Source organism: Epinephelus lanceolatus, chromosome 22 (assembly GCF_041903045.1).
Source record: "Epinephelus lanceolatus isolate andai-2023 chromosome 22, ASM4190304v1, whole genome shotgun sequence".
Lineage (NCBI taxonomy): Eukaryota > Metazoa > Chordata > Actinopteri > Perciformes > Serranidae > Epinephelus > Epinephelus lanceolatus.
Window position 1 is genome coordinate 2,540,431 of NC_135755.1, and position 26,670 is coordinate 2,567,100.

At 42.1% G+C, this 26,670-nt stretch overlaps 1 protein-coding gene across 1 annotated transcript; it reads left to right on the top strand.

Moving 5' to 3' along the window:
• Window positions 1-752: 752 nt before the first annotated feature.
• On the top strand, window positions 753-23,652 carry LOC117245904 (sialoadhesin-like). Its single transcript, XM_078164727.1, has 13 exons — window positions 753-803; window positions 1,340-1,637; window positions 1,717-1,959; window positions 2,059-2,147; window positions 6,620-6,701; window positions 6,887-6,922; window positions 10,157-10,271; window positions 10,859-11,007; window positions 11,546-11,785; window positions 21,257-21,541; window positions 21,615-21,857; window positions 22,763-22,897; window positions 23,119-23,652. The coding sequence occupies exons 1-13, from the start codon at window positions 753-755 to the stop codon at window positions 23,217-23,219; spliced, it is 2,067 nt and encodes a 688-aa protein (XP_078020853.1). The 3' UTR covers window positions 23,220-23,652.
• The last annotated feature ends 3,018 nt before the right edge of the window (window positions 23,653-26,670 follow it).

Genomic DNA, 26,670 nt, shown 5'->3' on the forward strand with positions numbered 1-26,670 from the left:
AGAGCCAAGTACCATGCTATTAGTCTTTGATATATTCAGAACCGAACAGGTAATACTTTCGAACATAACTCAGATGTGTTGGGTAACATATGATCAATACAAGTGGAGGTCATGGTGCCAACATTCTTCAAACATATCCTGGTAGGTTTGTTAATTACTTGTGGTAATCCACAGGTATCTGTAACAGTTAAAAGATTATTTTTAATGGGCAGTGTTGTAAGATCCAGTCTATATTAATGTCTCCCATAAAGTTTGTTTCATGACCCAAAGTACCGCTATAGTCTAACATTTCACAGATTTTATTGAGATAAATATTATTGGCACTTGGTGGTCTGTAACAACAGCCAAATATATCGGCTTAACATGAGGCAGATGTATTTGTAGTCAAAGCACCTCCACACGGTCTTGTATCAAATCTTCCCTGATCTTCATCAGCTATCTATCTAACAGGCTACCTCACCACCAAATTTGTTTATGTCTTCCCTGAAAATGTTGTACACCTGAATGGTTAGTGCTGCATCTTCAAAAGTCAAATCTAGATGTGTCTCTGAAATTGCCAGGATGTGCAGGTTATCAGAAAATACTATTTGTGTTATTCCATTTATCTTGTTCCTTTGTCCCTTTTTCAGCAGTCTGTATTGTAGTGTGTGAGTGACAGTCATGAGGTGTGTTTATGTGACAGAGGTGAGGCATGCGAGCCAGCATACCTGCTCAGAGTTCAAGCGTCTCTAGGCTGGCCAGATGTCAGGACCATGTACCAGCTAACACTGAAGGACACGAAAGAAGTCATCATTGTTGAAAGGGTTGGTAGGTTTTGGTTGTGTTGGACTAAAGTAAAAACCTTTTCTGAACGTATGAAACGTTGATGTAACGAGTGAATTCAGAAAGAACAGAGTGAACTTACAGACGAGCCGTTGAAGAGATGTTTGTCCCATGGTAGCTCTTGGTCATGTGACATCATCAAACACTGAATGTTTGTCTCAGAGCTGTTCAAACCACCATTTCCTCTGTGGAGGTGGGTGCAGCAGCCGTGTGGTTTCTCTCCTGCAGCTGGTCACTTGTGTGATTTTCTAATGAGATGAACGTTGTTGATTGAGATGAAGGATATTTCCATCTGTGTGTATTAGTGAGACTGTAGTTGTCATTTCCCTGAAGTTACTGACTGGACTTGACACTTTGTGTCTGTATCTAAAAGGAGTTTATTGTTGTGAACACATGTGGAGCAGCTGTTGTTGAATCCAAAGATCAACACAGTCATTTATGCTCTTGTTGTCCATATCTAATACCACAACAACAAGTGAGCTTACCAGACCTCTGTAGCTCCTCGTCTCTGCTACAGGCTACAGTATCTGCTACTACCATAACTCACCCTGCAGCCTCTCTGACTGTGAGTCCCAGCAGCTCTCAGATGTTTGAAGGACAGTCTGTCTCTCTGAGCTGTGAGGAGGACGACAGCTCTGCTGGATGGATTCTGAGGAGGAACACAACCACAGACACCAGAACTGAATGTGACGACTGGGGAGAACCTGCTGGTTCATCCTGTATCATCAGTGTGACAGTCCCATGGTACAGCAGAGTTTACTGGTGTGAGTCCAGAGAGGGAGCAACCAGTAAGAGCATCAACATCAGTGTCACTGGTAAGATCAGACTGTGGAGTCAGTGTTGATGAAGCTGTGTGTAAATGGATGAAATGCTGTAGTTTGTCTCTGTGTTGAGGTGGATCAGTGATCCTGCAGAGTCCTGTCCTCCCTGTGATGGAGGGACATGATGTCACTCTGCACTGTAAAACAAAGACGTCCTCCAACCTCCCAGCTGCTTTCTATAAAGATGGCTCCTTCATCAGGACTGAGCCTGCAGGTCACATGACCATCCGCCATGTAACCAGGTCTGATGAAGGCCTCTACAAGTGTGACATCACAGGTCATGGAGAGTCTCCACTCAGCTGGCTCACTGTCACAGGTCAGTCAATCAATCAATCAATCAATCAATCAATCAATCAGGTGTTGATGACTGACACTTGTCTCTAACAGAACTCTTTCTAACCTGCTCTGACTGTAGGAAATGACCTGTCCGTCTCCATGGTGATAACCCCGCCCACCCAGGCTGAGGAGGGATTGGAGGATGACTATGATGATGTCATCACTGCTGTCAACATGGAGCATCACTTCTGAACTGATGTGAAATGAAGCTAAAATGTTTCAGGTCCTTGTAAGATGAGAAACAGTGGAGGACCCAGAACGCTTCCCTGTGGAACTCCACATGTTGTAGTCTGACTTGTAGATGATGTTGAACTCAGGATCTCTGACTCTCTTTAAACCTCAGAATGCATCATGTGTCTATTAATCAAGTACATGAAACCATGTTTCTGTGCATCATCCTGGACAACAAATTATCATGGACAAAACATATAAATAAGATAATTGCTAAAATGGGAGATGTGATCTCTGCAGTCAGAAGATGTGTGACATTTTTAACACCGAGAGCCAGAAAACAAGTAACTCAGGCCTTAATATTGTCAAACACTGACTATTGCCCAGCAGTCTGGTCTAATGCCACAGCAGAAATGATGAGGAAATTACAAATGATACAGAATAGAGCAGTAATATTGATATGATGTATAGTATGATTATATCATAATGTATACTATAATATATAACATGATTTATAGTATAATATATCATGCAATTTGTAATATTTATATACAGATTGAAGATGGACAAATAAATGATTTGGAAATGTGTTGCCACCTATATAATATACAATAATGAATAACTGTACTGTCCGTGCAGTGTGTTTTGGTTTACTTTGTCTCTTTTTGTTTGCTTGTTTGTTTTGATTTTAATTTATTTTACTTTATTATTTATGTTACAATGATGCATTGTTATGTATTGTAATTGTATGCACTAAACTGAACTCACTAAACAGTGTTACAGTGGTTGGTATTGTACATCACAGCAAGAGGGTTCCTGGGTACAACTCTGGGGTGGGGGAGCCCTTCTGTGTGGAGTTTGCATGTTCTCCCTGTGTCAGTGTGGGTTTTCTCAAAGTGCTCTGACATGTTCTCCCTGTGTCAGTGTGGGTTTCCTCCAGGTGCTCTGACATGTTCTCCCTGTGTCAGCGTGGGTTTCCTCCAGGTGCTCCGACATGTTCTCCCCGTGTCAGCATGGGTTTCCTCCAGATGCTCCGGCATGTTCTCCCCATGTCAGCGTGGGTTTCCTCCAGATGCTCTGACATGTTCTCCCCACGTCAGTGTGGGTTTCCTCCAGATGCTCTGACATGTTCTCCCCGTGTCAGTGTGGGTTTCCTCCAGGTGCTCTGACATGTTCTCCCCGTGTCAGTGTGGGTTTCCTCCAGGTGCTCCAACATGTTCTCCCTATGTCAGCGTGGGTTTCCTCCAGGTGCTCCGACATGTTCTCCCTGTGTCAGCATGGGTTTCCTCCAGGTGCTCCAACATGTTCTCCCCGTGTCAGCGTGGGTTTCCTCCAGGTGCTCTGACATGTTCTCCCTGTGTCTGCGTGGGTTTCCTCCAGGTGCTCTGACATGTTCTCCCTGTGTCAGCGTGGGTTTCCTCCAGGTGCTCTGGCATGTTCTTCCCATGTCAGCGTGGGTTTCCTCCAGGTGCTCCGACATGTTCTCCCCGTGTCAGCATGGGTTTCCTCCAGGTGCTCCGACATGTTCTTCTCATGTCAGCGTGGGTTTCCTCCAGGTGCTCCGACATGTTCTCCTCTTGTCAGCGTGGGTTTCCTCCAGGTGCTCTGACATGTTCTCCCAGTGTCAGTGTGGGTTTCCTCCAGGTGCTCCGGCATGTTCTCCCCATGTCAGTGTGGGTTTCCACCAGGTGCTCTTATATGTTCACCTCATGTCAATATCGGTTTCCTCCAGGTGCTCTGACATGTTCTCCTTGTGTCAGCGTGGGTTTCCTCCAGGTGCTCTGACATGTTCTCCCTGTGTCAGCGTGGGTTTCCTCCAGGTGCTCCGACATGTTCTCCCTGTGTCAGCGTGGGTTTCCTCCAGGTGCTTTTTCTAACTAAAATCAAATGTTTTCAAGGAGCTGGTGCTGCACCTTCTGCAACAAGTGAGACAAACAGAGACAGAACACAAATCAGTTGCTGTGATATTTTAAAGGATTCTTTAAAAGGTGAGTAAACAAGTCAGAACACAATATAAGAGACAAAAGGCTGAGATCGGCCTTTGGTGGCATCTCACACAAACAGCGAGTGTTTCCTGTTTCCTCTGCTATCAGCGTCAAAAGGACTCTTATTCACACTTCAGACCACACTGCAGCCATTTCAGACAACCACAGCCTTGGACAGAAAGCAGTTTAAACCAGCTATAAATCTTGACAGTTAGGTTAGAATGATGGAAGCTTTTACCGTGACGTAGCAAAGGTTTCCCTGTTTATAGAGAAGACTACACTACATGGACAGGATTAAAGTTTATTCACTAATCACCATTAACTAACTGACCGTCAACAACCATGTATATAGAGATCATTGTTATTTTCAGACAGCTTTGTTTTGGTTCAGTGTTCCAGCTCTGTTCCACAAGTAAGAAAAGCTTGTTCAAGATCCCATCAACATTTAAAAGAACTCTAATAACTAAGTTCTAGCATAGAGTCACTTGACTCGACCTGACTCGACTCGACCTGACTTGGCTGCTGCTGATACCAGCTCACTGCCCTCCACACCTCTTGTAGGCAGAAAACTACAGAAGAGACCAACTGGAAGCTTCAGGGCTCATCAGGGTGGTTCATGCACCAGAGTCAGACAGTGACTCAAATCGCATACTTCCGTTAGTACCTCAAATACAAGTTCACTTGTAGTACACTATCTGCACTACGTACTTCTTGTGTGGTGCACTAAATTTGACAGGGTTGTGTTGTCTCAAATCATGTACTGCTATTTTGCACTTGCACTTGTTGTAGGTAACTTGTGAGTGTGTGGCATGTGCCTTGTAGTGTATGGAGGGAAGTAGCTCTCTCGAGTGTATCATGGTGAAGATCGCACGCGGCAAAGAGTGATGATAGCAGAATTAAGCGTCCAGCTAAGTTCGGGGCTTCTTTTTCACCTCATGAGAAGGCCATGTTTATTGTTTTTGTGGTGAGGACTGCAACAAAGCCATTGCTGGTGAACGGCACCCGAATGCCTCGCTAACCTTCCTTCAGTGGAGTGGTCCGGACCGCTAGAAGCTAGTTACCAGCTAATAACAAGCCAAGCTAAATCAATGCAAATAAGTCAGCATGTTCCCAAGCACAGGTCAGAGCCGGTAAGCTGTCACAGATAGGTATCATTGAAGATTGTTGTTGTTTCATGTATTGACAGGGATCTGGAAACAGTAACACGTAGATAACATGAGGAAGGGAGAACAGTGGCTGAAATCAGCGGCCCAATGGCAGGTTTATAGCCACAGTCTACATCTGGTGAGTCAGACTACTTTTGGACAGAGGCAGGCTAGTTGCTTACTCTCTTAGAAAAATAAGAGAGAGAATAAGATGTACTTTTTAATCCCCAAGGGGAATTTCTTTTCCACTTAGGCCTGTGTGTGTACATGCACAAACAGGACCTATACCTGCATTAAATAGAGAGATGTCAGAATGAGGGGGCTGCCCATGGACAAGCGCCCCGAGCAGTTGGGGGTTCGGTGCCTTACTCAAGGGCCCATCGGCAGTGCCCAGGACACGAACTGGCACCTCTCCAGCTACCAGTCCACATTCCATGTATGGTCTAGATAGGGACTTGAACTGGCGACCCTCCAGTTCCCAAACCCTTTAACGTTTTGAAAAAGAATTATGTGTTTGGTCAATTTACTTAATCTTTAATGAGAGAAACTCATCTTCTGATGAACTCTGAGGTTGATTTCTTCTGCTGATAATCTTTAGTGCAGCCTCTTTATGCAGCGGCCTGTTGGTCTGAGATGTGATCACATGAGATGATCGTTTGATAAGAGAAACAGGATGTGTTGTCTGATGTCCCTGCGTCACTGCTCACATGTTGAGATGTTTCTGGTTGCAGGTTTGACATTTCCAGACAAGGGACTGATAGTTCTGTAAAATAGATCAAAGAGAATTACTTCTGATTTGCAGTTGTGTAACTGGAGAAAGTTTTGGGACATCGAGCAATTTATATCTGACAGATAGAATAAAAGATGATTAAAATTGTCTTCTCCATTGGTTTTTATTGAGACATTTATTGGTGTGTTGTCTGCATAGAAATGGTAGTGCATTTTGTGTTAGTTTATGATGTGACCAAGCAGTAACATGTATATGTAGAATAACAAGGGGCCCAGGATGGAGCCTTGGGGAACACCACAGGTCAGAAGGCCTGCTGAGGTGGTGGCATTACTTAAGGTAACTAAAAAAGACCTGTTCTATAAATATGACTCAAACTATTTTAGGGCAACAGATCTTTACAACAGCTGACAGTGAAATATGAAAACATACAACTTTGCAAATTTCCCTGCTGTGGGACAGATAAAGGATTATCTTATTTTATCTTGCCTTATTTTTCATACATAAAGTAAACGTCAATACATGAAAGAGGAAGAAAGAATATATGCTGTTTTCCACTCTGCTGTGTTCTCACATCCTCCTCCCACCCCCCCTGTGGTTCATCGTTAACAGGATGTTGTCACCACATTTACTGCTAGTCGGTCAGTGAAGCTTCAGCCTGCAGACATCATGAAGGCGGCTCTGCTCTGCACCTGTGAGTACAGAAACCTTCAGTTAAGATGATTTATTATCATCAGAAACAAAAGAAATTAGGTGGTTAATAATTAAATTGTGATCTGTGAAGTGATAAAAAAAACATTTAAACAAAAACTTCTGAAGTGGAATATTTAAGTGTGTGACTCGGTGCACACTCTGATCTGACTGTGACTGTTGTTTCAGTGCTGTGCGTCTTCCCGACGTCTGTCCACAGTCGAGGTAAGTTTCAAGCCTCTTGTGTATGTGTGTGTATATGTGTATGTGTGTGTGTACGTGTGTGTGTGTGTGTGTGTGTGTGTGTACACGTGTGTGTGTGTGTGTGTGTGTGTGTTGGATTTTTGTGACTGAAGTGTTTGTGAAAGTGCATTTTAATCATTGCTCTAGCGTATTTCGGATTTATATACTCTGTAAAACAGAGGATGACATTTAATGTGTGTTTGTCGCCCACCGCCTCACGCTCACCGCTTCCTGTCTGTCTGAAGACTTGTTGCAAAGAGACCTTCGTCCTTACAAGCAGTACGACAGCATCAGTCTTTTTAGCAAACGCATCAAAACCATGTGTTTATGGTCTAGAGACGGCGCTGTTACGTGCCAGACAAGGAAGCCAGGACCCAGTTGCAGAGTTAAGTTCAAAAAACTGTTTATTTACAAAGTAGCAACAAAAATCAGTTCACAGAAAAATACGAGCAAACAAAGTATCAACCAAAACTCTTTCTGAGGGAAAAGTAACAACAGAAAAGGCTAAACTGAAAATCACCATTAACATGGGAAAAAGAGCTAGAACAAAAGTGCAACAAAAAGAGTGACAAGGCACAAAACTCACTAAACCTGGAGACCAAACACTGGAGCATAAACACGTGGCGAGAGGCAGGAGATCACAGAGAGCACGAGCGTAATACTAGAGCAAAGAGAATAATCCAGCACTGGAGACAAAGAGAGTGTGGCTTAAGAAGCCGGCTAATTAGGCAGAACGAGCTACAGGTGTGCCGGGAGCCCTGTGCTCCCGGAGATCGCCCCGCCCCTCGGCACTCACTCTGCAGGGAGAGGGAGAGAAGGATCAGATAGCAGCAAACACAGTTTCACAGAAAATCAGGACCACAACAGACGCCCTCTATTGGTTGTAGCAAAGGGGACACTGTTACAGTGACACAAAGTCAGCAGAGGGCGGAGACTGAGACAGAGTTTAACTCCAGAGACGTGGGAATGATTTGGGAATGTGAGCGGGTGGATGTGGGGGTCAGGTGATTCTGATTGGTCCAAGTGCATCTTGTGGACAAGTGGAGAATTGCAGGTGTGGAAAGTTTCTTGGATATGCATGGTGGGCAGGAGACAGTGGAGAGACGACAGGAAACGAGGTGGACAGATACAACAGAGATCCCTGCCACACGTGTTTAGACAGAAATATAACTGCTGATACTTTTAATGTTCACTAGGAAAGTCTTTTCAGAGGAATCAAGTGGATGATGGACAGAAATACACAAAGACACAGGCTCTATAGACACGTTGTCTTTGTTTGAATTAGAAAGCTGTGTAAATCTGAATCATTGTGAAACTGGTCTCTTTGCCACAGTGACACATAAAAGTCACAGTCCTGGGTTTTTATGTCTCTGCATCAGTGATAGGGAAATAGGCTTTATGTTGTTGTGTCCACCGTAGTACGCACGTCTGTACGTACATATGTCCATCCTTTTCTCCTGAACACAATATTGCAAGAACACCTTGAGGGAATAATTTCAAATTTGGCACAAATGTCCACTCAAGGCGGATTTATACTTGTGCGGCAGACCCTACGCCATAGCCTACGCACATGGCCTATGCTGTTGTGAGCATTTATACTTGTGCAGTGGTGTGTCTGTGTCACTCTGCAGTTACACCTCCAAACACTAGTTGGCGGGGGAGGTTTCTGTAAAGTGCTGTAAAGTTTAATTGATTCAAAACACACATTTAACACACATTAAACACACAAACAAATATTAAACACACGTTAAACACACATTAAACACTCATTAAACACACGTTAAACACACGTTAAACACTCATTAAACACACGTTAAACACACATTAAACACATATTAAACACATGTTAAACACACATTAAACACATATTAAACACACGTTAAACACACATTAAACACATATTAAACCCACATTAAACACTCATTCAACACACATTAAACACACGTTAAACACACGTTAAACACATATTAAACACACATTAAACACTCATTAAACACATATTAAACACACATTAAACACACGTTAAACACACATTAAACACACGTTAAACAAACACACGTTAACACACATTAAACACTCATTAAACACACATTAAACACATGTTAAACACACATTAAACACACATTAAACACTCATTAAACACACATTAAACACACATTAAACAGATATTAAACACACATTAAACACATGTTAAACACACATTAAACACTCATTAAACACACATTAAACAGATATTAAACACACATTAAACACATGTTAAACACACATTAAACTCACGTTAAACACATATTAAACACACATTAAACACAGGTTAAACACACATTAACCACACATTAAACACACAATAAACACTCATTAAACACACAATAAACACTCATTAAACACACATTAAACACTCATTAAACACACATTAAACACACATTAAATTCACGTTAAACACATATTAAACACACATTAAACACACATTAAACTCACGTTAAACACATATTAAACACGTTAAACACACATTAAACACACATTAAACATCACTTAATAGAAACAGTTTCAAACACAAATCAGCTTCACTATAACTCGCAGCATTCACAGACAAACACTTGTCTTCATCTGGACACATTTTCCCCACAAATACAACATGCTAACGTTATTAGCACAAGCCTATGGCTCTTTACATTGTATAAATTAGCATAGCAGTTAGTGGACTTTTCCTCTTCTCATGTAAAACCAGGAACTGAAGAATTCATACACTAATCATGACAAAACCTATAATGAAGGTCCAAAGATCAAAGGTCAGCTTGACTGTGACATCATCATGTTTTAACGTCATATCTCAGGAACAGAAGGGGACACATTTGGTCAGATACTGAATTGGTGACTCTAATCTTGAAACTGTGCTGATTGTATAGATCTTCTGTGTGTGAAGCATCCATGTTTTCACTGACAGTCTGTGAGGTGCACACATCCTTGTTTTCTAAATGAATGTTCATATGTGTGGGCCCTGAACTTTCACATTTCGAGTCCATTCTGTGGTTTGGGAAACAAAATCCTGACAGTTTCTGACCTCTCTGCCTGGTTTTATTTTCTTTATTTGTTCGCTGAACCTGCGACATCTTTGACCCTGACTGTAACTGTCTGACGAGGTCTTGTGAGTCTCTTTGTCTGAACCTCTGTGGTGGAAAGTAAACTAATCCACTATGTCTGCCTCTGTCTCCCTCCCAGTCTCAGTGACCGTCACTCCCGGCTGGTCTCAGTTCTTTCAGTTTTGGAATGTGTCTTTGGGCTGTGATCATGTGAGCTCTGGTAAATGGTCGGTTTGGAGATACTCAAATGTAACGTGAGTTTACACCACAAATATCATCATTCCTAAAGGATGTGGCTTTCCATGAGTTTGATGAATCCAGTACACTTTTTTGGGTTTGCACCTTACTGATCATCTTTATTGTTTGTATTTGGTTTTATTTGCACTGTTTCCAACCCGACACTACTGGCACTTCGTCATTGGCCTTTGGTGTAAGATACCGAGGCACAGAGACACCCTTTAGTGGTGGTATGTGATGCGTCAGGTGGCAGCGTGTTTTGAGACTCCAAGCAACTGGATTAGAATAAAGAGCAATAAAGTTTGTTAATATAAAGATAAAGTTTCCCTCAGGATAAATCAAGTTTTATCGTATTCCTGATGATCACTGCACAAATTGGTTTTTAGATTTGTAAGCGAAGGGAGGGCAGATGTCATGTTAGGACTAACTGACTAACGTTGAGCTGCTCAGTTCGGTTTTGACAATTTGGTGTTGAGGTGCAACGTTTCACCAAAATCCAGTGAATATAAATAAAGTGCCAACGTGCAGCACTGAAGCTTATTTTTGTTAATAATTAAACTCCACGTGTTTCAATGATTATTAAACTGAGGTGATGTGTTCCCAGGTTAAAGATGTCTCAGTGTGGATCCGACTGGGGCGAACAGACTTCCAATGCCTGCATCATGAAGTACCCCAAAACAACCGACAGCGGAGTGTACTGGTGTCAGTCTATTTCCAGAGACAGCAGCAACACCGTCAACATCACTGTCACTGGTAAGTTCCATAGAATGACATCACAGTGTGCCCTCTGGACAAGTCACACACATACTTCCTCTTCTTCCTCTTTCATAACACTTTTTGATGCAACCACAGATTTGGCATCGACATGATACACCGAGCTCCTGATGAGTCTTAGTCAGAGCTTTTGAACCTAAACATTTTTGAATCTAAAAAGCTGCCAGAAAAATAGTGACAAGTCGCTACAAAACACTCACGTTTGATTCCTAAAACCTGCTCAAAAAACAGAGACAGATAGCTATAAAACACCATTCGGTGCCTAAAAAGCTGCTGGAAAAACAGAGACGTGTTGCTACAAAACATTGTTTGGTGCATTAAAATCAGCTGGAAACACAGCAAAATGTCACTACAGAACACCCATGTTTGGTGCCTAATAAGCTGCTAGAAACAGCAGTGACTCACTAAATCATATTGGCAACCAACCCAGTGTGTTTCAAAATAAATCGTTTGTACAGTGTCATTTTTTGAGTATTTAAGTGGAGTCAGTGCTGATGAAGTTTGTCTCTGTGTTCAGATCAAAAAGTGATCCTGCAGAGTCCCGTCCTCCCTGTGATGGAGGGAGATGATGTCACTCTGAGATGTAGAACAGAGAAGTCCTCCGACCTCCCCGCTGTCTTCGAGAAAGATGGCTCCTTAATCCATGATGGGCAATATGGTCACATGACCATCTACCATTTCAATGAGTCTCATGAAGGCGCCTACCGCTGTAAAATCGGCAGTGATGTGTCTCCACACAGCTGGCTGCTGATGAAAGGTTAAGACCTCCAGTCATTTCACTCACTTTGTTCACTTTATGTCTTTTTTATATTTTTATATTTTTATCTCTAAGTTTTATTTCTGTTAAACCAGTCTGGTGCATCAGCTGTTTTCTCCATCATATCCAGTTTGTACATTTAGGTGTCAGTCTTGAACGTGTGATTGGAGGAGGTAAACTGTCTGTGTTGCCTTCAGAGAGAAATTAACTTTAATAACTTTAACACCCTGGCCGGAGCCATTGTTTTTGGCTTGTCTGTCCCATTCTCATCAACACGATACAGTCAGGTCCATAATTATTTGGACAATGATACAGTTGTCATCATTTTGGCTCTGTACACCACCACAATGAGTTTTAAATGAAACAATGAATACCTGCTTAAAGTGCAGACTCTCAGCTTTCATTTAAGGCTTTTTTCAAAAATGTAGTATGAACCCTGTAGGAATTACAACCATTTCTTCACACAGTCCCCCGACTTTAAGGGCTCATAAGTATTTGGACAAACTAACATAATCATCAATTAAACAGTCAGTTTTAATACTTGGTTGCAAATCCTTTACAGTCAATGACTGCCTGAAGTGTTGGACACATAGGCATCATCAGATGCTGGGTTTCTTCCCTGGTGATGCTCTGCCAGCCCTTTACTTTACTTTACTGTAGCCGTCTGCACTTCCTGCTTGTGTTTTGGGTGTTTTGCCCTCAGTTTTGGCTTCAGCAAGAGAAACGCATGCTCAGTTGGATTCAGGTCAGATGATATGACTTGGCCGTTGCACAACATTCCACTTCTTTGCCTTAAAAATGTCTTTGGTTGCTTTTGCAATATGCTTCAGGTCAATGTCCATCTGCACTGTGAAGCATCGTCCAATGAGTTTTGAAGCATTTGGTTGAATCTGAGCAGATAATGGTGCCCCAAACACTTCAGCTTTCATCCTGCTGCTCTTGTCAGCAGTCACATCATCAATAAATACAAGAGAACCAGTTCCACTGGCAGCCATACATGGCCATGACATAACAGTACCTCCACCATGCTTCACTGATGAGGTGGTGTGCTTTGGATCATGAGCAGTTCCTTCCCTTCTTCCTTCTCTTCTCTTCCCATCATTCTGGTAGTTGATCTTTGTTTTATCCGTCCATAGTATGCTGTTCCACAACTGTACAGGCTTTTTAGATGGTTTTTGACAAACTCTAATCTGGCCTTCCATTTTTAAGGCTAACCAATGGTTTGCATCTTGTGATAAACCCTCTGTATTTATTCTAGTGAAGTCTTGTCTTGCTTACAAGAGCAGCAGGATGAAAGCTGAAGTGTTTGGGGCACCATTATCTGCTCAGATTCAACCAAATGCTTCAAAACTCATTGGACGATGCTTCACAGTGCAGATGGACATTGACCTGAAGCATATTGCAAAAGCAACCAAAGACATTTTTAAGGCAAAGAAGTGGAATGTTCTGCAATGGTCAAGTCATATCATCTGACCTGAATCCAACTGAGCATATGTTTCTCTTGCTGAAGCCAAAACTGAGGGCAAAACACCCAAAACACAAGCAGGAAGTGCAGACGGCTGCAGTAAAGGGCTGGCAGAGCATCACCAGGGAAGAAACCCAGCATCTGATGATGCCTATGTGTCCAACACTTCAGGCAGTCATTGACTGTAAAGGATTTGCAACCAAGTATTAAAACTGACTGTTTAATTGATGATTATGTTAGTTTGTCCAAATACTTATGAGCCCTTAAAGTCAGGGGACTGTGTGAAGAAATGGTTGTAATTCCTACACGGTTCATACTACATTTTTGAAAAAAAGCCTTAAATGAAAGCTGAGAGTCTGCACTTTAAGCAGGTATTCATTGTTTCATTTAAAACCCATTGTGGTGGTGTACAGAGCCAAAATGACGACAAGTGTATCATTGTCCAAATAATTATGGACCTGACTGTATCTCAAAAAGACCTTGATGGAATTTCTTCAAACTTGGCACAAACATCCACTTGGACTCAGTAATGCACTGATTAGATTTCGATGGGTATAGGTCAAAGGCCAAGGCCACTGTGATCTCGTAGGGATGATATCTCAAGAAGGCCTGAAAGGAATTTCTTAAACTTTGGAGAAGGCGCTTCAAGACTTGAGTGACCTTGGAGACACAGGTGCTATTAAAAATCCATTGGTAACAAAGTCAATTGAAAGTAAACTTCCAGTAACACTCAAAAAAGAATGGCTGGTCTATGTTGCTGGGAACCACAAAGGAGTAACCCGCACACTAAAGAAATGGGCTAGAAAAAGCCACATAAAGAGTCCACAGGCTGAGATCAATATAAAGAAGTCCAAAACTTTAATTAATACGTAAGTGCAAAAACCAAAAAAGTGCTCAGCAAAAAGAGGCAGCAAGCAAACGTTTCAGTCCTAGACTATCATCAGTGCTACTGACATGTGTTTTCCCACAGAGATAAAGACAGGCAGGCCCTACCAGGTGTGGCCAATCTAGCAGCTGAAGCTGATATTGATTAACGTGATGTGACATATTTGTGAGTACAACTACTATATTCAGAAGCAATGTCACAAAAGTGATGATTATACAATTCTTGGTAATAAAAAGACCCTACAACAGAGATACTCGAATGTATATATGTGGAAAGAAGATACGTACAACAACAATAATACTATCACTAAACCATGCGTGTGAATAAAAAACATCTACATAGGTACAGGAGATCCATGCTGGCACAAGCAGATTGGGATGGGAAAGGGCCACCTACAGAAAACAAGTCACATTAAGTGTTTCATTAAGGCCTAGAGGCTGTTCAGTTTTAAGGAGAAAAATCCATCTGCTTTCAGACTGAAGGAGTTTTGTTTCAAGGTCTGCGTGTCTACGGCTGGGATTCACTCTATCAATGCCGCAGAATCTAAGTTCAGTAGTTGGATATTTAGCTTCCCGGAAACGTCTAGCTACAGGGGATTTAGGTTCACCTCTGTGGATGGAGCTTCTGTGTTCATTGATTCTGGCTCTGAATTGGTGGTTGGTTTTACCTATATATTGTAGGCCACACGGACATGAAAGCAGATAAATAACATTAGTAAAGCGACAAGTAATGAATTTCTGAATTTTGTATTGTTTTTTAGTGGTGTGGCTAACAAAAGAATTAGCCTTCTTGTGGTTCTGACAAGAAGTGCAGTGACGACAAGGAAAGAAGCCAGTGGGTCCTTCAATGCTTCCTCCTTGTCCAGTATGAAAAGAATCTGCATGTACCAGCATATCGCGGATGTTGCGGCTTCTGGAGTGAACAAAAAGAGGCAGGTTAGAAAATAGACTTCTTCCCACATCATTAGCAGATAGTATATGCCAGTGTCTAGTTATGATTTCCTTCATTTGTTCACTAATGGGGCTGAAGGTAGTACAACAAACCAGATTGTCAGATCAAGATTTTTTAATGGGTGGACCAGTACGGGTATAGGAGCGAGCTTTGCATAAAGCTGAGTTAAGCCAACTTTTGGGATAACCCCTTGACAGAAATTGATCATACAGTTTTTTTTGCCTCCAATTCAAAGTCAGCAGAGTGTGTACAAATACGTTTAACATGCAAAAATTGACTGTAAGGTAAACCTCTTTTCAATGGTAGAGTGTGAAAACTGGTAGCGTGTAGGAGGCTAGTCTTGTCTGTGGGCTTAACATACAAAGATGAAGACAATGTTCTGTCAGTTAATGTGATTTGAGTATCCAAGAAATGAATGGTAGAAGTACTGGATTCCATGTTGAGATTAATAGTATCAGAAAGCGAATTAATGTAGTCGCAGAAAGCAGTTAACTCAGATTGCGAGCCCCTGAAAGTCAAAAAAATATCATTGATGTAACGGCGATGAAAAATGAGGTTGGCATCAAAAGGATTGTTAGAATGAATATATTGGTTCTCAGAATAACCCATAAAAAAGTTTGTATAGTCTGGAGCAAATGTGGCACCCATAGCAACACCTTGAGTCTGTAGGAAGAAGTCATTTTTAAACAGAAAATAATTCGAGATTAGACATATCAACCAAGAGTTCTGTGGGAGGTGTTAAGTCATTCCTATTGTCCAAGAAAAATTGAAGGGCCTTCAATCCACCAGAGTGGGGAATATTAGTATACAAACTGCTCACACCAAGTGTAACCAGAAAAATATGACCATCAGGAATTTGGACATGTGATAATTGATCAAGGAAATTATTAGTGTCTTTAAGATAAGATGCCAATTTCACAACAAGAGGACGTATGTGAGTATCAACAAAATTAGACAGGGGTTCTGTAAGAGACCCTATGCCAGAGACTATAGGTCTACCAGGAACATTGGTGAGAGATTTGTGTACTTTAGGTAGTATGCAGAACACAGGGATGGTAGGATGATCATTGGAAAAATATTCTTTTTCAGATTGTGTCAAAAGTGTCGAAGAATCGGTGTTAGTAAGAAAGGAATCAATTTCTGATTTAAAGTGGTGTGTTGGATCAAATTGAAGTTTTTATAGAATTGATCATCTGAGAGCTGTGTTCTAATTTCACTGTTGTAATCAGATTGGTTCATCAAAACCATACCACCACCCTTATCAGCTGGCTTAACAATTAACTCTTGTTTCTTAGTCAAATTGTGAAGGGCCTCTTTTTCACCTTTGGAGATGTTTATCTCACACAGGAGGAGGCTGACATCTACAATAAAGCTTCCACATCTCTTTCAACCACCTTACAGAAAGCATTGATAGGTGCAATAGTGACTTGTGGGCAAAATGTGCTTTTGCGTTTCAAGGCAGGTTTACAATCAGATGGTACAACATTTAAAGGCAGACTGGTTCTTTCTTTATGAAAAAAATATTTGAGCTTAATGTTGCGAAAAAACTTAAACAATTCTACCTTAGTCTGGAAAGGATCTGGAACAGGTGTTGGAACAAAGGATAGCCCTCTGTTGAGAATGGAAACCTTATCTTTGACCCAGGGTGTTCCAGGAGGCAAAGGGCGAAAATTGTCTGGTCAAAGAGACATGGGACATGGCACTCTCAGACAGCCTCAGGGAGGATGCAATCAAGCTCTTTGAAGAGTATGTTCAACTTGGTAAAGTCAGGTTCACCAGGGCATTAACTTCCCCATGCTTCACTGATAAACCCTGGGCAATCACGTTCTCTGATGGAAGCGAGCATTCTTATGGAGCAGTGATGTACCTAAGGTGGAACTCGGACCAAGGCTCAATTGTCAGGCTGGTGAAGTCCAAAGCCAAGTTAACTCCCTTGGACCACAGAGGTGATGCTGTCAAGGTAGAGATGTGCAGAGCAGTGTTTGCTTCAAGGCTGAAGAAGTACTTTGAGCTGCACAGCAGAATCCAAGTTGAAAGGTGGTACCATCCCGTTGACAACCAAACAGTCCTTGGTGCAGTGCAGCGTGAAAGTTAAGGCTATCAATCATTCTTCGCAAAAAGGATTGGAGAGATTCAAAATAGCACAAGGATCCAGGATTGGTGGTGGATTCCTGGTCCACCAAACATTGTTGATGTAATCACCAGAGGAGCCAGCCCTCAAGACCTGGATGAAGATTCAGAGTGGCAAAATGGGCCAAAGTTTCTGAGATTGCCAGTGAATGAATGGGTGACGAAATCAACCAAAGAACTAGTAGCCACAGCTAGGGAGAGTGTCAACAAACTGAAAAAGAAGGCATTTGTTGCTGTGCTGACAAGGGCTAAGGCAAAGAAACAAGAGCCAAATCAAGATCAAAGCCAAGTCCAAGCAGAACAAAGGAGGCCATCTTCAGAGCGATCCACCCCAATACATGGTGGATGTCAAGCTGTTCAGTGTTCTAGCCATCTGGTCAAAACGGTTGCGTGGATTTGGAGAGCAGCAAAAAAAAGTTCATTGGGCAAAATAAGGCCACAAGCTATGGGGTGCCGTTTGTAAAGTGTCTCACGCTGAAAATAACATCAACATTTTGCCACATTTAGCTTCAAACAATGTTTAAAAAAGTGTTGTGAATTTTTTAACATCACCTTTTACCACATTTACAGCAATATTTGTTAACTTAGAAATATATTAAATAGTTAAATCTAAATATTAAATGTGGCACCTAAATGTTAAATGTTAAATCTAAATATTAAATCTAAATCTAAATCTAAATATTAAATATAAATATAAATGTTAAATCTAAATCTAAATCTAAATGTTAGGGACACTAACAGCTCAAAGTACACATCAAATAAAATTTCTCCAAACACGTTTCTTGTTATTTTAGGTAGTTATTATCACGCTAATGTATGTTCAAGTGTACATTTCCCCCGATAAGTTGGTTTTAATTCGTTATTTGATTCTATAAACACAGTCTGACCATCTCGAGCTTTGATTTTGGTACTTCCGGTGACCAGCATTGTGAATTTGCATATAAGCTAAATATTTAGTTTCACCCAGAACATTTAGATTTAACATTTAACATTTAGATTTAGATTTAGATTTAATATTTAGATATAACATTTAACATTTAGGTGCCACATTTAATATTTAGATTTAACTATTTAATATATTTCTAAGTTAACAAATAGTGCTGTAAATGTGGTAAAAGGTGACGTTAAAAAATTCACAACACTTTTTTAAACATTGTTTGAAGCTAAATGTGGCAAAATGTTGATGTTATTTTCAGCGTGAGACACTTTACAAACGGCACCCCATAACAAGCAGCCCAAAGTGGGAGGCAGTCTCTTCAGAAGGAGTCATCTCAGTGAGGGAACGAGAAGATGCCCTAAGAGACATTTTTCTTGCAGCACAAGAGGGTGTAACTTTCCCAAGCACTACTACATACAGGCTGGTGGTTTATAAAGATCAAAACTCTGGGCTGTTGGTTTGTGGAGGCCAAGTCCAAATCTTCAAAGAAGATCAGGTTGGTGCCTCTCTCTTGCCCTACAGTGCCTGGGTGTCAACACTATTAGCTCAGGAGGCCCACAGTGAGAATCATGACGGAGTGGCTGGAACCTTGCTCAAGATGAGAAGGAAGGCATGGGTCATAAGAGGAAGGAAAATTGCCCAAAAAGTCGTTGATGGCTGCACCTTTTGAGTTCACAACAGTGGATCTCTTTGGATCCTACCAAGTATAGGATGATGTCAAGAAAAGAGTAACACTGAAGGTCTGGGGTGTTGTCTTTTGCTGCATGGCCAGTAGAACCATCCACACAGAAGTAGTAAACACCCTGTCAACCGAGTGATTCCTGATGAGCTATCAAAAGTTTGCAGCAATCAGAGGGCATCCGAGGAAGATTTGGTCAGATCCAGGCACTAAACCGGTCCTGGAGGAATTGTACAGATTCTTGGACAGCCTGGACAAAGCAGCCTTGGAGGAGACTGCAGCCAAAGATGGAACGGAGTGGATGTAGAAAACCCATCCTGCTGATTCTCCACACAGAAATGGTGCTGCAGAATCTGCTTTGCGTGTTGTAAAGAGGGCACTCCAGAGTCTTGGAAAGTCTGCACGCAGTTACAGCGAGTTCCAGACAACTCTTTGCATAGCAGCCAACCTTGCAAATGAGCGGCCAATTGATGCCAGGGTGCAGAGCCGGGAAGACTGTATCCAGTATGTCACACCCAATACTCTCCTGCTCGGTAAAGCATCTCAAAGTGGAGACTTTAAAACTTTCGACTTTTCCAGCTACCCCTACAAAAGACTCAGAGCAATGCAGTCAGAGGTGATCAAGTTCTGGAGGTGCTGGAGCCAACTCGCTGGTCCTAATCTTTTCCTAAGCAGCAAGTGGCACACTGCACAGAGAAACATCGCTGTTGGAGACATTGTTAGGTTAAGTGACCAAAATGCATTGAAGGGACAAATCAAGCTTGGCAGAGTCGTCAGCACCAACCCAGACAGCAAAGGCATTGTGAGGGACGTCAATGTGACAATCTTCCCAAGCTACTGTGTTCCTGTGACAAAAGCTCTGAAAGCAAAGACAAGGCATCCAACCCCTAATGGGAAAAAAGGATAGAATCCAAGCACCATCCTTCACAGAGATGTCAGGAGACTGGTTGTCTTACTACCTGCTGAAGAACAGATAGAGAGTCAACTCAGCAATGCATCTCAACTCGGTTAAAGACCATCAAACTGAGACCAACAAGTTTGCCTTCGAGGCTGGCGATCTCCCCAGTGTTTCCATGGGAAGATCGAGTGGGAGATGTTGAGTCAAACTGGGAGTTTCTACTGTGAGGAAAGGAGAGAGGGGAAAGGCTGTGAGTCACACAAGTCCGAAGAGGTAGCCGGTAAGATGCTGTTTATGAAGATGATTGAGAGACTGGTTACCTGTGGGGGGTTGTTGCTGTCGCTGGCTGGGTTAGCATTAGCTTTATGACTGGGGCTGAGCAGCGGGTTACGCACAGCGCTTCACATGCACCAAATTGACTCTTTATTGTCCGTGTTTGCTTGTCTGGTATTGTTGGTTGCACTTTCAGTGGTATATGGGGTCATGATGAAGACAAGATTAAAATGATTTCATGACTGAATAATTATTTTGAATAAATATAATTTTCAGTAAAATATTTCATATTGAAAGGCAATAAAACATGTAAATATATTAATCATTTGATGTTAAGCTAAAAATTTAAAACAGCAGTGATAGCTTTATTTATATTTATTGTGGAGAAATGTGTAAAATGAGTAAACACTAAGGCTGATACTTGATGTTATGGTATTTACAAATGTGTGTGTTCTGTTTGTTGCTATTTACAGTTATTTATAATAACACATACATATATTTTTTGTGTTTTTTTTTCAAAGGTTTTTCACCTTATGCATCTTATGGCTAATAACTAATGGAAGAAATGAAACTTCTTGATGAACTGTCAAATTAAACTACTGAACCTGCCAAAATAAAAGGAGAAAAAAGGAAAAGCTGCTTGGTCATTGAGTGACATCCAGTTAAAATCTTCAGTGGATGAATCAATCTCTTTCAAGTGGGGAATCTGCACATGTTTGAAATAACTTGACAGTCTCTGTCTCATTCTTATGAACATGATCCTTAAGAACACCCCGTGCGAGTTTCTTCAGATTTGGCACAAACATCCACATTGACACAATGATGACCTGATTAGGTTTTGGTGCTCAAAGGTCAACGTCACTATGACCTTGCGTCCATCTCGTTCTCATGGGTGGATATCTCAAAAGCACGTTAAGGTAATTCCTTAAAATTTGGCACAAATGTCCACTTGGACTCAACAATAATTCTGACACTGTAATCTTTTGCCTGTCTCATTATTATGAACACGATATCTCAAGAAGGCCTTTAAGGAATTTCCACAAATTTGGCACAAACGACCACATGGACTCAGGAACTGACTAGAATTTGAAGGTCAAAGGTCACTGTGACCTAACGATACATACATGGATGTAAACTGTAACTGTAACCTGACTGGTTCACGTGGTGGTAACTGTAGTAATGACGTAGCATCTAGTGGACATTAGAGGAAGTGCAGCTGAACGCACACTAACTCTGATGTTTGTGTCCCCAGATGATTCTGAGCCGCCCCTGCTCACAGTGTCTCCTGACTCGTCTCAGATGTTTGTGTATAAGAGCCTGTCTCTGAGCTGTGGGGACAACAGCAGCTCTCAGGGCTGGAAGATCATCAGGTCCACAACCTCCGATGGCAAGATCTCCAGCTGTGGAGGTACATGGGGGGATCTCACCTCCTCTGGCTGTGACATCCAGAGAGCCAAGCAGTCCGACAGCGCCACCTACTGGTGTGAGTCTCCTGCAAAGCAGCAGAGCAACTCTCTGAACATCACCATCGTCCCAGGTAGGAGCGATAAAAAGAAAACGAGTATGAATCAGAGAGGTTCATACAAACACATTTTTCCATCTATGTTCAGACACAAAGGCGATCCTGCAGATTCCTGTCCTCCCTGTGACGAAGGGAGACAATGTCACTCTGATCTGCAGAGCAGTTAGATCCTCCGACCTCTCAGCTGATTTCTACAAAAATGGCTCCTTCATCAGGACTGAGCCCACAGGTCACATGACCATCCAAAATGTCTCCATATCTGATGGAGGCCTCTACAAGTGTAACATCAGCGGTGTTGGAGCGTCTCCTTTCAGCCAGCTGTTTGTCAGAGGTGAGAAAGTTGTGACGGTTTGAAAGATATTAAAGTTTCATTGTAGAACTTACAGCAATGTAAAATGAAAGTGAGGATGACAGTCAGGTGTCACCTTGTTGAGTTTATATTTTTGTATTCCCGTTTCTGTTCCCTCTTCCTTTAACGGTGAAGTGTGTCAGATTTAGGGCGATTTGGTGGCGTCTAGCTGTAAACTGCAGATTTCAACCAGCTAAAAACTGCTGCTGGACAGATTTCTTTCAGTCTTCATTGTTCAGGAGTTTTTGTTATCAGGAGCTGAATTATCCACAGAGGTCTCCTCCTCTCCAACAGGAACAGACCAGCTGATTGAAACCAGTAGAAACACTGAATGAAGATGTTTACCGTTATTAATCAGTCCTGAGGCCTTCGCACACTGAGTCTGTTTTTTCGTCCGAAATTGTAACACATCTAAAAATAAACACGACCTCACGTGTCGTTTACGTTTGCAAGCTGCATCCGAAACTTTCGTCAGGGCATTTAAATTTTTGGAACAGGTTTAATTTTCTGCATTTATGGTTGCCGTCAGAGCCTTTAGAGACGTTAGACCTGGAATCAGTAAAGAAAATATGGCGATAGTAACATTCAGGTGGATGATGATGAAGAGGAGGAGGATGTGGACCGCACACAGAATGTCTGTCTCTATGTGTCAGTCCTGTGATAGTCTGTCGACCTGTCCAGAGTGAACCCCCACCTCTCATCATGTGTCAGCTGGGATAGGATCCATTCATTTTCACTGACTTTTCCTGTAACATGGAACTCAGTGTGACTGAGCTGTGTTTTAAAGTGTGGCTGTAAACGTGTTGATGTTTTAGTGAATATAACTCATCAGATAACAGAATACTGGTTTTAGACATTCACCTGAACAGGTGTGTTTGTTTTTCCAGATCGCTCCGATCCAGTTCCATCCACTGAAGAGTCCATCCAGTTTTGGTGGGGGGTGATACGCCACATAGTGGTGCCCTTACCATACTTAGTCTCCACCGTCCTTATGGTGTGTGAATATCGACGCAGACCGACAGGTAACACTGACCTGCTAATGACAGTCTGCAGCCATGCTAACAGCCCTTTACTACTGAGCCAACCATCAGCAGGCTAACATGCTAATGCAGGTCATACCTGTTAGCATGCTAACGTTAGCTGAGGCTGATGTGAATGTTGTTAGTTCTGATGAATGAAGTATTGACAAATGTTGACCTGATGTATCAATGTTTAAAATTAATATTAATACTAAACTCTGCAGGAAGGAACCAGGCTGTTTCCATGACGACGTCTCCACCAAACGAGGATGATGAGGGACAGTATGATGACATGGCTGATGTCACCACCGAGCATCGTTTCTAAACTTTCTCTCTTGTTCTCTCGCTCTCATGTTAGTCCAGGGGCCTAACTTTCACAAATTGGTATCACTTAAACGGACCAAACAATTTTGGTATTTTTGACTTCCTCTATGTCTCTAGTTTACATTTTGGTATGATAGACCTGCCTGTCTAGTAGCTTAATAAAAAATTTTTTGATGATCTTTGGGTCCTCCCCAAAATTGGAAATAGTCAAAACTGAGACTTCTCCCAAAGGGGTGGTGTCTGCCTTGTCACATGAATCTTGGGAAATAATTATCAGAATGTCACCAAATTTGGACTGAATGTTCACAGACAGTTGTTGAAGACAATGCAGAAAAGATTTCATCAATGCCTTTCTCCTTTTAAAAAATGTATACACCTAAACACACATGCATTACAGGTGGACATGGAATAAGGAATAAAAAATCCAAAAGGCATGTATATGTGTTTGCCATTATTAATGTAAATAAGCCACTCACCCCAATATTGCATTTATATGTGCCAAAGACTGTCATCTTATCATAACAGTAGGTTATTAGATTATTCACCTCACCATCTGATGTCACCAGCCCCTGACAGGTAACTAGTGCTGCCAAAACTTCAAACAGACAAATAGAATGGGGCCCTATTAGTACAGGGGCTAAAGGGATCGTTTTCACAATTTGGTAGACCCCTATCACCCACGGGGACCAAACAATTTTGGCATTTTTATCTGTCTACAGGTCTCTAGTTTATATTTTGGTATGATAGCCCTGCCTATCTAGTAGCTTTCCTAGTTTCCTCCAGGTGCTCCGACATGTTCCCCCCGTGTCAGCGTGGGTTTCCTCCAGGTGCTCCGACATGTTCCCCCCGTGTCAGTGTGGGTTTCCTCCAGGTGCTCCAACATGTTCTCCCCGTGTCAGCGTGGGTTTCCTCCAGGTGCTCTGACATGTTCTCCCTGTGTCAGCGTGGGTTTCCTCCAAGTGCTCTGACATGTTCTCCCCGTGTCAGCGTGGGTTTCCTCCAGGTGCTCTGACATGTTCTCCCTGTGTCAGCGTGGGTTTCCTCCAGGTGCTCTGACATGTTCTCCCTGTGTCAGCGTGGGTTTCCTCCAGGTGCTCCGACATGTTCTCCCTGTGTCAGCGTGGGTTTCCTCCAGGTGCTTCGACATGTTCTCCCCGTGTCAGCGTGGGTTTCCTCCAGGTGCTCTGACATGTTCTCCCTGTGTCATCGTGGGTTTCCTCCAGGTGCTCCGACATGTTCTCCCTGTGTCAGCGTGGGTTTCCTCCAGGTGCTCTGACATGTTCTCCCTGTGTCAGCGTGGGTTTCCTCCAGGTGCTCCGACATGTTCTCCCCGTGTCAGCGTCGGTTTCCTCCAGGTGCTCTGACATGTTCTCCCTGTGTCAGCGTCGGTTTCCTCCAGGTGCTCCGACATGTTCTCCCCATGTCAGCGTGGGTTTTCTCCAGGTGCTCTGACATGTTCTCCCTGTGTCAGCGTGGGTTTCCTCCAGGTGCTCTGACATGTTCTCCCCGTGTCAGCGTGGGTTTCCTCCAGGTGCTCTGACATGTTCTCCCTGTGTCAGCGTCGGTTTCCTCCAGGTGCTCCGACATGTTCTCCCCATGTCAGCGTGGGTTTTCTCCAGGTGCTCTGACATGTTCTCCCTGTGTCAGTGTGGGTTTCCTCCAGGTGCTCTACATGTTCTCCCCGTGTCAGCGTGGGTTTTCTCCAGGTGCTCCGACATGTTCTCCCCGTGTCAGTGTGGGTTTCCTCCAGGTGCTCCGACATGTTCTCCCTGTGTCAGCGTGGGTCATCTACATTTCCAACCGGCATCTACAATGGAAGGCATAACGGTAATGTTAGCTATTATTATGCTTGCTACTAACACTACTTACGTACCATTAGAGTATTAAGATATGTTTGACAGTGGACTTCTGCTAGCTAGCTAACCAGCTAACATTACGAGGCAGCATAGTTATACTAGCTGGCGTGTTATCGTAATGTGAAAAATCCAACAATTTTGCAGAACAGGACAGATGACAGACGCCAGATAGTGCGAGCTAGCTAGCTGGCTAACAAGCAACCTGATGACGGTAACTGTGGCTAGCTGGCTAGCTTTCTGTCAACTCCAATCTAGACATTGTGAATAGCAATAAAAAAATGTTATACCGTTCTCTACACAAATACACAGTTATTTGAAAACATTTTTACAAAAGTTCCATGTTTCTTTAAGAAATTATACATACATGTATGAACTATTTTCCCCGTCTCTTGCTTAGTGGTAGCCATGGCGACATCTACCCCTCGCTGGCAAGTCAGCATCTGAAATCCCTCGCTCCGAAGGGCTAGTTTCATACCCACTACCCCTCGTTATGCCCCCTACACGCAAAAAGGAATTGGGACACCACTACTCCTCGTGGGAACACACAAATCTAGGGGTAGGGCTAAGGGGGGGTATCAGGACAGGCCCTTACTGTCAGTCAGTTTAGTTGAACAGTCTGTGTTTTGTCTCTGAAGCTGCAGAGTAGTGTTGTTCATATTAATAATGAATAATCAGTTGTTTGAACAGGCTGCAGAGTGGCTGCAGAGAACCTGTGTGACGTCATGATGACACTTTGTGTTCTCTAATGAAATATTTATTAAATATAATGTAACGCAGTAACGTTTACTAAGATTACTTTTTAGCTGAGCTACTTATTATTTTTATCCAGGTAGATTTTTTCACGAGCACAAAGCAGCACAGTGCACATGAGCACAAACTGAATAATAAGCATTTATGAAACAACGTTTAACAAAACCTTCTTTCACGTGATAAACATCTTTAAATGAAATAAACAAAAAGTATTTGAGAACACAAGGAAATCTGAGGAGGTCAGAACTTCAGCAACACTTGTCATTTACAAAATGACTTAATTGTGACCAGTGTGTTTTGGCTTGGCTGTTTTTTCCACGAGCTGCGAGCGAATCTGGCAGGAAATGTAAAATGTAAACAATATAAAGTGTAAATTGAATGTGATTTAAATGATGTGACTATGATGAGTGAAAGAATGTGCAGCTCATGCTTCTACATATTTGTTGACTGTGTCAAAACAGAGAGCAGGAGAAACTGAAGGGTGGCACCATGTGCCAACTTCTGACGGCATGGAGGCAGGTTGAACAGGATTTTCTAAGCAAACATAACCCGCATGTTATGATAGTCATTACACCAGATGACTATCTTATTTTCTATCCTCATAGTTTTTAGTTACCAAGTTACCATTTAACAGCTTATTATTATTATTATTATTATTGTAATTATCATTATTATTATTATTATATGGCATTTCTTCCTTCAGATGAACAACAGAAATTCTCTGTCGATCTCTTTATATTTTAGTTTTAAATGTCTTCATATTGACATTTTCCTGCATGTTTCACTGTGTTCTTGAACATTTCATGTAGAGTTTTGTTTTTATGTAAATAATGTACCACAGGTACA

Excerpts from the sequence above, each read along its gene's own strand:
- LOC117245904 (XM_078164727.1), top strand. The coding sequence starts at position 753 with ATGTACCAGCTAACACTGAAGGACACGAAAGAAGTCATCATTGTTGAA. Across the intron at positions 11,008-11,545 it reads CGTCAACATCACTGTCACTG|ATCAAAAAGTGATCCTGCAG; the intron begins GTAAGTTCCATA and ends CTCTGTGTTCAG. Across the intron at positions 22,898-23,118 it reads ATATCGACGCAGACCGACAG|GAAGGAACCAGGCTGTTTCC; the intron begins GTAACACTGACC and ends TAAACTCTGCAG.